The sequence below is a fragment of the Apium graveolens genome, chromosome 1, assembly GCF_009905375.1.
Source record: "Apium graveolens cultivar Ventura chromosome 1, ASM990537v1, whole genome shotgun sequence".
NCBI lineage: Eukaryota > Viridiplantae > Streptophyta > Magnoliopsida > Apiales > Apiaceae > Apium > Apium graveolens.
Genome location: NC_133647.1, coordinates 56869685 through 56886341, shown reverse-complemented (window position 1 = coordinate 56886341; position 16657 = coordinate 56869685). Strand labels below are relative to the sequence as shown.

Here is a 16657-nt window from a genome sequence, read left to right as displayed (position 1 = left end):
CCCATACTGAGACCATTTAAATATGCCATATGGAAGGTGAGGATGACCATGTTTCTGGAAGCTACAGATCCAAAATATCTTGATAGAATCAAGGAAGGACCTCACAAACCAACCAAGCTCGCAGTTGCAGTTGCAGGTGAAGCAGCAAAGACTGTACCAAAGGAGAAGAGTGATTATACTGCTGAAGATATCGCATCAATTGCTAAGGATGCTAAGGTACGACACTTACTGCATAGTATCATTGATAATGTAATGTCAAACAGGGTAATTAATTGCACGACTGTAAAGGAGATATGGGATGCTCTGGAAACAAGGTGTCAGGGAACTGATACAATTAAGAAGAACAGGAAGACAATACTCACTCAAGAGTATGAACACTTTGACTCAAAGGCTAATAAGTCATTGACTGATTTATATGATAGATTTGTCAAACTCTTGAATGATTTGTCACTGGTTAATAAGGAGTATGATCTTGAAGATTCAAACCTCAAATTCCTGTTAGCTCTTCCTGAATGCTGGGATTTGAAGGAAACAACAATAAGAGACAACTACAATCTTGATGAAACAACTCTTGATGAAATTTATGGAATGCTCAAGACTCATGAACTTGAGATGGAACAAAGAAGCAAGAGGAAAGGAGGAAAGTCAAGGACAGTTGCTCTTCAGGCTGAAGAAGAATCCCCCAAGGAAGCTACCTCAAGGAAAGACAAGGGTAAAGCTCTTTTCACAAAGTCTGATACTGAGTCATCAAGTTCTGAAAGTGATGATGACTCAGATTCTGAAAGCTTGCTTGAGACTGATGCTGATGAGGAGATGATGAAGCTGTGTGCTCTTATGGTGAAAGGGATCACAAAGATTGCATACATGAAGTTCAGGAAGGGAAATAAGTTTTGCAGGAAAGGCACAAGTTCTGATAAGAAGAATTTCAGAAGATCTGAGGGCAGAGGAGGAAAGTCTGATAGAGGAGATTATACCAATGTCAAATGCTATAATTGTGGGGAGAAAGGCCACATATCTCCTGATTGCAAGAAAGTGAAGGGTGACAAAGGCAAGGCTCTTGTCACAAAGAAGAAAAGCTGGACAGATACCTCAGACTCTGAAAGTGAGGAGAATTATGCTTTGATGGCAAATGCTGATAAAGCAAGTGCTGAAAGCAGTTCTGAAGCTGCTGAATTAAAGGTACCTCAGACTACTTATGCTTTTCATACTGATGATATTAATGAGTTGAGAAGATATCTTAAAACCATGTTTGTTAGTTATAGAGATCAAACTTTAACATATGAAAGATTAACTTCTGAAAATCTTGCTTTTAAGAAAAGAAATGATTTCTTAGAAAAAGAGTTACTTATGTTTCATCAAACTCAGAAGGATAGAGATGATGCTTTTTATGTTAGGGATGAAGTGCTAAAAATGAATGAATCTCTAAAAACTGAGTTAGAAAAGGAAAGAGAGATTATCAGGACTTGGACTAACTCTGGCAGAACAACTCAAAATTTGCTAAGTAGTGAAAATTAGAAATAGGGCTTAGGTTATGGAGAGGATAAGAATGATAAAGGAACTGTAGAAATTAAGCCTGTTGTTAAGCAAAAGCCAAAGTTAAAACCTGTTAAGTTTGTAACTGTAAAGTCTGATAATGAGAAATCAGAAGTTAAAGAGGGATTAACTTCTGACAAACTTAAACAAGAAAAGACAGCTGAAGTAAATATAGGTTTAATGACTAAGAAGCAGCTTAAGCATAAGCTGAAAGATGTTAAGAACGCAAATAAGGTAAAATCACCTAGGAAAAATAGGAATGGAAAGTAAGGTGTGAATAAAAGCAATGATTATAAGCCTGTTCCTAAAGCTCCTAGGAAAACGTGTCATAACTGTGGAAATTCTAATCATCTGGCCTCTTTTTGCAGGAAGAATAAGAACATAAACTCCTTACCTTCAAAGTCAGGAGTTAAGAGTCAGTTTGTTAGATATACGCCACAAAATCCTTGTTTTCATTGTGGTAGTTTATGGCATTCCATTTATACTTGTAAGGAATATCATAGTTTGTACTATGAATATTATCAAATAAAACCTTCTTTAAAGAAAGTTTCCCTTGTTCCTTCTAGTGTAAATTCTGATTCAAAGTCTGATAGTGTAAGTTCTGATAAGAAAAATGTTAACATAAACTCTGATGCTAAATCCGCTGCAAATGTTAACAAACTTGATAAGGCCAAAGGATCCAAGCAAGTCTGGGTCCTTAAAATTAATCATTAGTGGTCTTTGTGATTGCAGGGCAACAGGAAAAATATCTTAGTTCTGGACAGTGGATGTTCAGGACATATGACTGGAAATAAAGCCCTGCTATCAGATTTTGTGGAGAAAGCTGACCCAAGTGTTTCTTATGGAGATGGCAACATTGGAAAAACTTTGGGATATGGCAATATCAATCTTGGGAATGTCATCATTAAAGAAGTAGCTCTGGTCTCAGGACTTGAACATAATCTGTTGAGTATAAGTCAAATCTGTGACAGAGGTTATCATGTTGATTTCTTTGAAGAACACTGTGAAGTTGTGAGTAAATTTAAAGGCAAAGTTGTTCTGAAAGGATACAAGCGTGGTAACATTTATGAAGCTAAGCTTTCAACAAGTACTGATGGTTCTGCAATCTGCCTGATGAGTAGAGCATCAATTGAAGAAAGCTGGAATTGGCACAAGAAACTCTCTCATTTAAATTTTAACAATATAAATGAGTTGGTCAAGAAAGATCTTGTGAGAGGACTGCCAAAGTCAGTATTTGCTCCTGATGGCCTTTGTGATTCTTGTCAGAAGGCCAAACAAAGAAAATCTTCATTCAAGAGCAAGACTGAATCATCAATTCTTTAGCCTTATCACCTTCTACATGTTGATCTATTTGGTCCAGTAAATGTCATGTCTATTGCAAAGAAGAAATATGCTATGGTCATAGTGGATGAGTTCACCAGATACACATGGGTGTATTTCTTGCACACACAAAGTGAAACTGCATCTATCTTGATTGATCATGTCAAACAACTGGATAAATTGGTCAAAGATTCTGTGAAGATAATAAGGAGTGATAATGGCACTGAGTTCAAGAATTTAATAATGGAAGAGTTCTGCAAAAACCATAGAATTAAGCAGGAATTCTCTGCTCCTGGAACTCCACAACAAAATGGAGTTGTTGAAAGGAAGAATAGAACTCTCATTGAAGCTGCACGTACAATGCTTGAAGAAGCAAAGCTTCCAACCTATTTCTGGGCTGAAGCTGTGCAGACTGCTTGTTTTACTCAAAATGCAACACTCATTAACAAACAAGGAAAGACACCATATGAGATGGTGAAGAAAAAGAAGCCAAATCTGAAGTATTTTCATGTATTTGGATGCAAGTGTTTTGTTCTCAAGACTCATCCTGAACAGCTATCCAAATTTGATCTAAAAGTTGATGAAGGAATCTTTGTTGGATATCCACTTTCCACAAAAGCCTTCAGAGTCTATAATTTGAGAACAAGAGTGGTCATGGAATCTATCAATGTCTCTTTTGATGACAAGAAAATTACTGGACTTGAAGATTTTATTGATCATGATCAGCTGAGATTTGAAAATGAAGACTCAGATTCTGATACTGAAAATCCTGACAATCTAAGTCCTGATACTACAAACTCTGATGGATTAAACTCTGATGTTATTGAAACTGTGGTGACTACGCCAAAGGAAGATGCACCTATGCAGGGGGAGCATACTCAAGATCTTACCATATCAGAAGAAGCATCAGAACATAAATCTGGCTCTTCAAGTTCTGATTCATCAAGTTCTGATAAGCCAAGTTCTGATAGTACTGAAAATCTAAATTCTGAAGAATCCAACTCAGAGAGCATAGTTTCAGGGGGAGCATCAGAAAATGAAAATGAAGTCAGCATGGATCATGGGGGAGCATCCAGTTCTATAGAAAACCTTCCATCTGCAAGGAAGTGGACTAAATCACATACACCTGATTTGATAATTGGAAATCCTGATGCAGATGTCAGAACTAGAACAGGTACTTCAAATGAATGTCTTTATAATTCTTTTCTTTCTCAGACTGAGCCAAAGAATGTGGAAGAAGCTCTTCAAGATGCTGATTGGGTGCAAACAATGCAGGAAGAGTTAAATGAATTTGAAAGAAACAAAGTCCGGACCCTAGTACCAAGACCAAAGAATAGATCTGTTGTTGGTACAAAGTGGGTATTCAGAAACAAAACTGACAGTGATGGCATAAGTACAAGGAATAAGGCAAGGTTGGTTGCAAAAGGATATTCTCAACAGGAGGGAATTGATTATGATGAAACATTTGCACCAGTTGCTAGGTTAGAAGCCATAAGGATATTTTTGGCTTATGCTGCTCACAAAAAGTTTACTGTCTTTCAAATGGATGTGAAAAGTGCTTTTCTCAATGGAGAATTGGAGGAGGAAGTATATATTGAACAACCTCCAGGCTTTGTTGATTCCAAATATCTAGATTATGTCTACAGGCTAGATAAAGCACTTTATGGACTTAAGCAAGCTCCTAGAGCATGGTATGAGACTTTAGCTCAGTTTCTTCTGGAAAGTGGATTTAACAGAGGAACAATAGACAAAACACTGTTCTACCTCAACCATGGAAAGGACTTACTTCTGGTCCAGATTTATGTTGATGATATCATTTTTGGATCTACAAATGACAGACTTTGCAAAAAGTTTGCCAAACTGATGTAGTCAAGGTATCAGATGAGTATGATGGGGGAACTTAGCTATTTTCTGGGCCTTCAAGTCAAGCAGAATGAAGAAGGCACTTTTATTTGTCAACCTATGTACAACAGAAACTTGCTGAAGAAATTTGGAATGCAAAATTGTTCAAGTGCATCCACTCCCATGACCACTGCAATAAAACTGGACAAGGATACTGGTAAATCAGTAGATATTACTGATTACAGAGGTATGGTTGGCTCTCTACTCTATCTAACTGCTAGTAGACCTGATATCATGTATGCTACCTGTCTTTGTGCAAGATTTCAAGCAGATCCAAGAGAACCTCACTTAACAGCTGTGAAAAGAATTTTCAAGTATCTTAAAGGAACAGCTGATCTGGGATTGTGGTATCCCAGAGAATCAGATTTTAAACTAATAGGTTACTCAGATGCAGATTTTGCAGGTTGCAAAATTGACAGGAAAAGCACAAGTGGAAGCTGCCAATTTCTTGGAGAAAGATTGGTTTCTTGGTTTAGCAAGAAACAAAAGTCAATTTCCACATCAACTGCAGAAGTAGAGTATATTGTTGCAGGAAGCCGTTGTGCACAGATTCTTTGGATGAAGAATCAGTTACTGGATTATGGGTTAACATATTTCAAAATCCCTATTTACTGTGATAATCAAAGTGCTATGGCTATAACAGGTAATCCAGTTCAACACTCTATGACAAAGCACATCAGCATCAGGTACCACTTCATCAGGGAACATGTGGATGACGGTACAGTGGAATTGCACTTTGTTCCAACAGATCAACAACTAGCAGATATCTTCACAAAACCATTATGTGAAGCTACTTTTACAAAATTGGTAAATAAACTTGGAATGGTTTCAGGTTCTTTCTCTAAATCTGCTTAGTTTTTGTTCTGATGCATCAGACTTTATGATCAGTATTTACAGAATTTACTCTCTTTGTGTATTCTGTGCTTAATTGAAAATTTGCTTAAATACTGACTGTTGTCTGATGTAACTTTCTAAACTCTGAAAATGATATGTCTGTTTATGTAACTATTCTATCCTATGAGGATACTTGTGCTAGATGTTGTCCTAGTAGTCTTCAATAAACAAGGGACCCCATGTTAGAAGTAATTATTTCTGTGGAAATCCATTGACACAAGCAAATTCTGATATTGAGCTTAGTTGAGTTTACTTTGTCTATCTTATTACTGTCACAAACTAGAATATTGTTTCTCATCTATTGAGTTCTGATGCTAGTAAATCTATTTGGATGTACTAAGTGCTGATAAACCTCACTTATCAAAAGAAAAAGAAAAAGAATCAAGGATTAAAATTCAGGTACTCCTTTGAGATCTAGAGTACAAATGTGGAAGGAACGACCCAAGTGCATTGCTGGTATTAAGTAAATATACATCAGAAAAGCAAAATATTTTCTTGGTGACTTTTCACACTCTATGATTACTGGAGAAATACTCTGATAATAGCATAAATTCTGATAAGCAGTCGTGACTCACTTACAGTGAGAAGCCACTGTAAAATGGAATTTAAAAAGATGCACAAAATTAGCACAAAATAGTTGAGGTGGACTCAAGCATGAACTCATTCAATAGTAGGTTTCAGAATAATGACAGGTTTTTATTAAAGTTTTAGTTATGCCTTATTTCTAAGATATACTGAAGTGAATCAGACTTTACTCTTTATCTGATATTTAGCTTAATGCACACACTAAACACTCCATATGAATGATGAAAATTATTGTGGTGATCTATGTTGTTTTAGATGAACAGTTATTGTGTCACATTGCACAAATTCTGAGGACAAGTTCTGATTGCATGTTCTGATGATTAAGTTCTGAAGAATCAATATCAGAATTTGTGTGAGGACTTACTAAGATAGGCATTCATTTTTCGAGTTAAGAAATCATGTTCTGATGACCGTTAAGTTCTGATATATGTCTAAGTTCTGATATTAAATTATGATTCTTTACTTGACTTATTTATGGATAAAATTTAAAAACAGTCTCAGTTTAAATGAGAATATGTTGAAGTGGAAGATTACCAGTCACTATATTTAGGGATAGTGGTACTCGTACATGCACAGTCATTTTTTTTACTTGCTACTTGTGCACATTAAACCATGTTTTACCTTTCCAATGATTGTTTTTCTTTTTCCAAGTCTGGGGAGACGAGGTAGAATTAATTCTACCTGTCAGCATTAAATTTCTTTGCATCTCCTGGCATTCTCTTGCCTATATAAACAACCACTTCACATCAGCCTTCACATCAAATCTTTTATCACAAACTCACCTTCATAATCTTTATATCAAAAACACCATGGTCAATTACAATATGTTTTTGAACTATGAAACATTTAACATGGAGCTGAGCTGTGAAGCATGACAGCAGGAATGGCACGTCACTGCCATTCCTGATGAGATATAGGACTCAGTTGCCCAGGAGGTACTCACCCACCTCCTGTTCTTCTACATGGACTACCATCGCCATCTGGAGCGATTGGAGGAGGAAAGGCTGGAAGCTCTCCGCCAGCAAGAGCGAACCATACGACTCGCTATTCTGTTTGTCGAGAGTAGGAAAAAGAAATGATTTATTTTCTTCTTCTTGTTTTTCTTCATCATCAGACTTGCCCTGCTTCTTGAGCTAGGACTAAGGCTGTTGATGTTAGGTTTAGCAGCTTAGGACAAAATTGTAAAAGTTCTGATGTAATTTAAATTTCATGAATGTATTCTCTTAATATATTAATGAAATTTCTTTTTTTTGCAAGTTTTTGTCTCTGAGATGTTCTGAACTGCATTGATAAATCCTGATAAATATTCATGTTCTGATGACCTAACAAATGTAAATTAAGTTCTGATTTTACGTTATTAGTACTTGAATCCTTGATTTATTTTGGTCATTCTCACTCGAATTTTTTTTCAGAATATTGGTGTTGCAGTGAAAAATAATTGAATAAGTGGGAACAATTTCAATTTTGAATTAAAACTGATTTACCTTGATTAATGGAATTACTGGGTAAGTAGAACGGTTTTTCCTTGAATAACTGCAAGTGGGTAAGTAATGATTATTGTTTTCCCGTGCCCATTAACTATTCGTTATTACTGCATGTCTGACAGGTGTCCAACGGTAACATTTTTTTTTCAAAGTATAAGTAAGACAGAGAGAGGATTTTTTAATCTTTTATTCACTTTTATACTTTATCTCTCTATTTGCTTTTACTCTCTTTCTACTCCTGACGTTGGTTTTTCATACATACATTTTATCAAACACCTAACAGGCACTCTTAAACTTTGATAATGGTGGTCAAAATGGTACTCCTAGTATTGTTTTCGAAGTGGGTGATTCTACATATGGGGTAACTCCTGGTACAATTCGCCAGGCCCTACATCTACCAGAAGGATGTACTTATTCAATCCCAGAGGAATCAGCTCTTAAAGAGTTTATGGCTAGTTTGGGGTATGAGCAGAGTTTGGCAAAGCTTGGGCAGTTAAAACGGGCTCATCTCAGAAAGGAGTGGAGCTTCTTCTTTGACTGTATCACTAAAGCTTTTGGGAATAAGTGTTCAAACTTTGATGTTATCCCTATCATGAGTCAGCACATCGGGTATGCTATCATTAACCAAACTCATTGTGATTTTGCAAATGCTGTGATAGGTTTTTGTCAGCTTATTTATAACCATTGTTGTGCTGATGACCCCCAACCTACCACTGACTTCACCCCATCTTTCAAAATTGCACAACGAGCCTTTACTGATTTGGTAAATGCTGATGTTAAGAAAAAGGTGGTTAGACCTTTACAGATTCCTCAGTCTGTAAAACAAATCTTGGTAAATGTTGATCCTGATACCTATAGATCTGTTTATCCTAATGTCCAACCAACCACCTCCCCAACACCACAACACTCATCAGAACATACTACTCATACTACTCAACCTACACTCAGGACATATCTCAAGTCATATCTCTCAACTTCACAGACAGCCCAACCTTCATCCTCAGGACCTACTGTGAGGCCCTCATCCTCCAAGCCAAAGAGGAGAAAGAATGTTTCTCAAACACCTCAGAAGAGAAGGAGGATTGCTTTGAGAGATGAGTCTGATAGTGAGGAACAGGTTCCTACATCAGAACCTATTGTAAAAGAAGCTGAGAAAGTGACTTCTCATAAGGATTTCGGAATTGGGTGATCTAAGCTTCTCAAAAGGCTTAGAAGAATGACTGTTGATGAAACTCCCAAGGAATCCATATCTTCAAAGAGATACAAGAAACATAGGGCAAAAAGGCCAGTTTCAGATGATGAGGAAGCAGCAGCTAAGGAAGGAGATCAGGAATCTCTGATCTCACAAGAACCAGAATCTGCTAAGGCCACTACTTCTTCATCAACTCCAACTCAGGAAGCTGTTACTGAAAAGGCCAACACACCATCTGTGTCTCCTGTTCAAAAGTCTGTATTTCCTGTTGACCCAAGCACAAGTGCTGATATTGATATTCAGAACCTGGTTGTGCCTGACACTCTTTACTTAGAAGCTCCAACAGCAACTAATCCATCAACAACACATGTTACTGATGCTGCTCAAACTTCAGAATTATCTACTACATCTTCTCTGCATCTAGATGCTGATGATCAGAATATAAGTGAGCATCAGGATATGGCTATTGATCAGAACTTGGAACCAGATCATCAATTAGAGGATGCTGCTGAAGCCTCCATTGCTACTCATACTGTTGTTTTATCAGAAGATACTGATTTTGTAAGTTCTGATGCTGCAAATGCTGGAGATACTGGTGATGCTGCTCCAAATGCAGATGCTGATGAAGCAGGTCCTTCAGGACATGCCCCTCAACAAACTGTTCTTAAATCTGAACTTGTTAAGAAGTTTGTTATAAGAGAAGCACCAGTGCCTTGGGGTGAAACTCCTGCTGGTCAGGAGTGGACTAAGGAATGGAACTCAATTACTTGTGTTCCATCTGCAAAGAATCTGGCTGAGCACTTGACAAAAGCTGATGAGATGTTAAATACTGATGATTTCAAAATATAGCTTAGAGTCACTGCATTGAGTACTAAACATCTACAAGGTCTCCATTCAACTACTCATGCAGAGCTACACAAGATTCAGGAAGAATTCATCAAACAGGAACAAATTCAGAAAATTGACAAGAAAAAATTCTTCCAACCTACCTTTGACCGAGTTGCTTATATTGAGAAGACTCAAGAGAAACAACTAGCTCAGATTGATGATATTCTGAAAAATCAAGCTTCTCAGCAATCTCAACTTAATGAAATCCAAACCTCCTTGGAATCGCTTGTCTCTCTTCTATTACCTGCTGATGCCAAAAAGGGGGAGAAAGTAATTAAGTCCAAATGCAAGACTGATAAGACACTGAAGGGGAAGGATGAAGAAAAGGATGACCAAGGAAACTCTGGAATGGGTAGAGGTCATAGTCATGGTAGAGGTTTCTCATCAAGAAAAGCTGAAATCACAAGTCACAGGACAAGTTCTGATACTGGGAAAAGAATTAGTTCTGCTACTGGTAAAAGGATAAGTTCTGATGAACTTTTAGATCTTGATGAAGAAATGTCAAGACAGTTATTTCTTCAGGAAAATCCAGGAATGGACTTGGAGAGTTTAATGGAAGAAGAAGCCAGACTTAAAACAGAAAAAGTCAAGTCTAAATCTGAAGCTTCTGGTAAAAAGATACTTCCAAAACTCAAAGGCATTGTGATAAAAGAAAGGACAAATACTGAAGCAACATTGGCTAAATCACAACCGCAGATAGATCCAAGATCCAAGGGTAAAGAAAAGGTTGGTGAACCTATCAAGGTTTATGTGCCTCCTGAGAATGAAGAAATTACTGATGAAGATGCTGATCTTGCTCTGACTTCAAGAAAAGTTCTTAAGACAACCTCTGACATGGCTCAAGTTGTTCAGAATCAAGAGACAGTAAGTTCTGATATTTCGAAGAAGCAAGTAACCTCTGACTTAGCTCAAGTTAACTTGATATCAGAAGATAAATCAAAGAAACTCCTACCAGGATTCACTAAGGCAAAATAGACTCAACCTTTGAAGACTGCTGCAAGTGGTTTTGAAGCAAGAGTAGTTACTGGAAAGGAAGCAAGAGATAAAACTGGATTGGGAAGTGCTGATGAAAGAAGAATACAGAACACTACCAATGATCCAACTTCCTTGAGTGAACCAGGTATTGGAGCAACTCCTGAGAGATTGAATCAACTGGAATCTGTACAAATGGTTTACCATACCTACTTGAAAGAACACATCTTGTTGTACTTCATGACAGATGGTAGGGTTTATCATATAAGGCAAAATGTCATTCCATTGAAGTATTTTAAGAATTGGAGCATGTACTATTCTTACTTCAAGTGAATAACAGATTGACAGGAAGTGCTGCAAACTATTTAAAGGATCAGATTCAGAGACAGAAAAGGCTTTATTCTATTAAGTCTGACAGCACATATGTTCCAAAGTACAGAGATCACAAGGGTGATATAGTTGAAATGAAGCCCAACACTGCTAAGATTATAACTACCTTTCTGGGTTACAGGGCTGTGGAATTCAATCTTGAGTCTGATAAAGCTTATTTGATCAGACTGGATCAGGATATAAGAAAAGCTAAGATTAATGATCTCAGGGCTGCAATCTTTCAAATTGGTGAAGATACTGCAGAGCTTAAAGATGCTAAAAGGAGAATGATTGATGAACTTAGATATGCTGAGAGATGTTTGTTGAAGAACTATCTCAGAACAACTCCTGACATCAGAGAGATCAGAAGATGAAGCCAAGTCAAGATCTACAACTGATTAAATTCTGATATTTGTACAGACTGAAGCTGTTATCAGAAGTTAAACATTGGTAAAGCTTTAAGGACTGTAAGTTGTAGTTATCTAGTCTAATTCTCATGCATTTGTACTTAATATTTTTGACATCATCAAATATCTGTTAAACTTGTATATTATGCTAATTTACAAGTTGGGGGAGATTGTTAGATATATATGATAATGTCATGGCTAATATGATTTATGTTTAGTTTTCAGATCTTACTTAAACAGGATAAATCAATACTTACTGAAAGTCAGGACTTAAGGATATCAGTACTTATATTATCAAGAGATAATCATCAGAAGATGGATATCAGAACTTAAGTACTGAAGGATGTTCAGATAAGGACATCAGCTGATTAAAGGAAAGAAGATCGAGATAAACATAAGAAGAGATATGCATGAAGAAGGAATTCTATGAAGAATAGAATACTTGGAAGAAAAGATATTTGATTGATATATTTTAGGAAGCAGAATTATATTCCATATCAATTAGCGATTATCTTGTAACTGTGTAGTATATAAACACAGACATAGGGTTTACGCTATAAGTGTTATCATATTCGAGAAGATTTTTAGTTGTAACCCTAGCAGCTCTCGTGATATTTGTTCATCACTGAGAGGTAACAGTTCAATACTGTAACAGAGTTTATTATTTCAATAAAGTTTGTTTTCTGTTACTTAAGTTATAAAAGTTCAATTTGATTGTACTTTACACTGTATTCACCCCCTCTACAGTGTGTGTGTGACCTAACAAACTGAATAAAATTTTTCTAATAATATGGCGACAGTAATCAAATGACAGTAAGATTATCTTGAGCTATGGGGTGCTCGAAGCGAAGTTTTTCAATTAAATCAAAATAAAGCAAAAATTACATTCTGGGGTGTACGATGAGAGTTTACATCAAGCTGACATAGTATAAAAGTAGAGGTGATTCCGGAATGTGTGAAAGTGTTTTTCCTAAATCCAATCATGTATGATGAGTTAGGAAGAACTTTCTTGTATTTCTATATGATTTCATTGAAATTAATAAAAGACTTATTTTGTTTTATTATGGGCTTTATCTATTTAAAGTATATTAAATAAGATGTTCCTTAGTTTAGAGTAAAGCTTCTAGAATTATAATGAGATTATAATAGTGAGATCTAGAAGACGACACCTCTAGACTTAAATAGTTCCTGATTATAGGATAACTAATCGGATGTTAGTGGATCCGCAAAGATTGGTACATACTATGTTTGCTCTCTTCAGGAGGATGTCTGTTCTCATAGGCATTTGTGTGGTGACACTATAGCTAGTATGTAGGTGCTTATTAGGGACTAAGTTCACTGAACATGACTCGATAAGTTGAACAACTAATGGAGATTACTCACATGTCAATAGTGGTTCACTGAGTGATAGTTGTACAAGTGTCCTTAGACTTGAGATCGTTAAAGTTATCTTGTATATAATGAACTGTGCTTTGGTTTAGTCCTTTGTCTCAAGGACATCCATTAGGTCTATTCTGGGCATAGGGATTTGTGTACAGAGATAGTTAACGTCAACAGAGGATCTACCCCTTCCAGTATAGGAAGAGAATATCCTATGTTATTCTTAGTATGCGAGTTCTGGAATCTCTGGCCAGAGTGTATGAAACTAGAAAGGAGTTTCTAATTTGCATTAATATGAACTTTGCATTATGAATAAGAAATCATATGATTAAATTTGATAGGCCTGACACAAGATTCATGCCTTGTATTTAATCGGGATATTATAAGGGTAGAAGGAATTCATTGTACGTTAACTAGTCACTGACAGGTTCTTGGTATTCTAAGCAGTGAATTTACATTATCCGGATAGTCGCGATATGTTGAGAAGCATCACTCACGATGTAGAATAAATATTATTAATCAGTTAATTATATTTAGTGAATTTTAGTATTCATATAAATGATTAATAAAAGTTTATTATTATTTATTTCTACTACCGGAATAATATTGAACCTACATGGTCACACCATAAAAGAATATTTTCTTTGATGAAATAATGAGAGAGAGAATTATTTTCTAAATAGTTTAGAAAAAGATATAATGATTAAAATAGTTTTAATTATTATTAAAGAATTTTATAAAGATAAAATGTGGGGGTTAATATATATATATATATAAAGATATATTTTATAACCCTAGGAGAGCCCTATAAATAAAATGAGATGGCTCATTCTATTTACACAATTTTGGTTTTGTGAAAACCCTAGCCTCCATCTTCTTCATCTCTCTCTCTCCCAAAAACTCCATATTTATAAAAGCTCGGTTTTATAACAGGTTCATCGAAGAGGATCATTCTTGGTGGATACCAGTAGAGTGCTTCACACACTGAGGAGCAACTGCTAGCACTCCATTTTTATAAAGCTTCGATTCACAAGGTATGGTTACGATTCCTCAGTTTTTCCTTTTTATACATTTTTCTATATGTGCGGTATATGGATTTTACGGAATAAATATTATTTCAAGCTTCCACTCATCCGTAAATTCCTACAATGTGCGCCTTACCTTTATTGGTAGAATTTCCTTAGGAGAGCTCCGTGCCAAGTATTTAGGACTTCGGTCCCGCTGAGATAGCTTAGCTTGTAGGTTCCTGGGCGGAGCACTTCCTTAACAAACTTCTGTATCCGGGCATCGGCGTTGGTTACGCTGTGCCCCGAATCCTCTATCATGTTGACGTCTAACTTTGGCCTTTTGCTGAAATATTCGCGATGCTTCTTGCGGCTTTGGCCTTTGGATAAGGCCATTGCCTTCTTCCTGTTCTCCGGGTCAGTTTCGGCCATGACCAGGGCTTGCCTGTAGCATCTTCCAGATATGCCCCGGTCCCCTCTGAGTTCTCCGATGCCTCCCGGGGTGGGAAACTTTAGCTTCAAGTGAATTGTTGATGGGATGGCCCGGAGCTTGGTGATGGTGGGCCTTCCCAAAATCATGTTATAAGAGGAGGTAGCACTGATCACGTAGAACTTCATGACATGAGAGACTTGCAGGGGTGCGGTCCCGAAGACCATGGGGAGGTACATTACCTCCCCTAAAACAACAAACCATAAAACATAGAATGTTTGTCCAAGCATTTGGAGGAAGCTTGCATGGGTTTATTTGTAAATCAGCTAGAAGGTGAGGAATGAAGGGATGAAAAGGAAACCTAAGCCCAGCATCAAGGGCATCTGTGTAAACAAAAAGAGTATCGGGTTTCCAGTGGCAAGTACGGTCGCCACCAGAAACTGGAACTAGCCTAAGGGGAGGATGAACGTTATAATGTGCATTTACCTTATCATAATCTATATTGTGCCAAGTGTTGCAATGATTAAAAGAGTCGAGATGAGCGGTGGAGGGATATTCGTCCCCCCTAGTATTAATCATATCAATCAAAGACATGTAAGAAAAGCGGATCTCGACATCCTTACCTCATTTTGAAGCCGAGGCAATATTGACCGCTTTCTCAGCACCTTTGTCCGCCATTAATGGAGAATGAGGAAGGCTTGAAAGCTTGGAAGAAGGACGAAATGGTTTTGAAGGCTGGAGAGTGTTGAGAGGAGAGTAGAAAGTTGAGAAGAGAGTAAGAAGTTGTGGAGAGTGGAAATGAGAAATGTGAAATCACACCCCCCACACCTCACTCTTATATAGCCCCTGGTAGGGCAAAGTTGGGCCTGAAAAAGCCTATTTGGGTCCAAATAATGGAAAAATCAGGAAGGTTCTAGAAAATGTTGGAAGAATTTTGATTAAACATATATATTTGAGAACATTCTGAAAAAATCCAGAAAAATCTGGAATTTGGGATGTAAAAGGAGGCCCAGCCCAAATCTTATTGGGCCTAGGGATAAAGCAAGCCCAGCTCAGGGCCCAAACTTAAACTTTTTAAAGAAAATATAAAAGGAAGAAAAGCCCAGTTGAAACAATGGGCCCAAGTTAAAACCCAAAGGATAAGCCCAGTTCAGATTTAATACAAGCCCAAAAAAAGACCCAGGTAATTGAAGTTAAGGTTGGCCCAAAAACAAAGCCCAGAAAAAAGGGGGCCTGTTGAAATAGGCCCAAGAAGGATGGACCAAGATAAAGAGCCCAGGGAAATAGGGACAAAAAGTTTTCTGACCTAATTCGACCAGAACTAGTACTATGTTCTTGGTTGAATAATTTAGGTCGAAATGACTGCGACCAAGGCAGAAAAAGAGGGATAATTCGACCAAAATTTGACCCTATTCGACCAGAAATTATGTAGAAATGCTGGTCGAAGTTCTTGAGTCGAAGTGGTCTCGATTAGGGCAAACTAAGGAAGCTAATTCGGTCAAAAACAGTGATCCTGACCGAAATATTCCTGAAAATAAAATAAAATATATATATAGTATAAAATCCTGGTCGAACTTCGGCCAGGAATGAGCTCGAATGGATCCTGCTCGAAACCCTGTCGACCAAGGCATTTTGATGGCTAATTCGACCAGGATTCCTGGTCGAACCAGGCATAAAAAAAGAGAAAAGAAGAAGAAAGAAAGAAAAAAGAAAAAGAGGGAAGAACAATCCTGGAAAAAAATAATAAATAAAGGAAATTCCTTAAAATATTTTCCTAAAAATGTAAATATTTTCAGAAAATAAGGAATAAATCCGGAAAATTAAGGGAAAAATCCTAGAATTAAGGGAAAAATTCCTTAAAAATAAGGAAAATCCTAGAATTAAGGGAAAAATTCCTGAAAATTAAGGAAAAATCCCATAATTAAGGGAAAAATTCCTGAAAATTAAGGATAAATTCCAGAATTGAGGGAAAAATCCAGATCCCGGAATTAAGGGAAAAATCCTGAAAATTAAGGAAAAATCCCAGAATTAAGGGAAAAATTTCTAAAAATTAAGATAATTCCTAAATAATAGGGATAAAAACAAATCATTGCAAATGTGTAGGTCGCTCCACACTTTACGAAAAAATGATACCCTGTAAGGAAACAAGTAAACTTAACTTCTGCGAAACCAAGCCAGTGTTTCCCAAAAGTTGAGGGGCAAATAATAGGGAATAAATAAATCCTGATTACGTAGTTAATGTTGCGTTAATTACACATGATTTGGACTATAAGCCCAATAAGAAGATGTATGACATT

General features: G+C 36.8%; 1 protein-coding gene across 1 annotated transcript in view; it reads left to right on the top strand.

Annotated features, from left to right (window-relative positions):
• Positions 1–16657, top strand: part of LOC141671929 (dol-P-Man:Man(7)GlcNAc(2)-PP-Dol alpha-1,6-mannosyltransferase-like) — a 236559-nt gene that overhangs the window by 66791 nt on the left and 153111 nt on the right. Inside the window, exon 6 of the mRNA XM_074478418.1 lies at positions 11707–11718. Within this exon, the coding sequence (XP_074334519.1) occupies positions 11707–11718 (12 nt within the window). The remainder of the gene's footprint in view (positions 1–11706; positions 11719–16657) is intronic.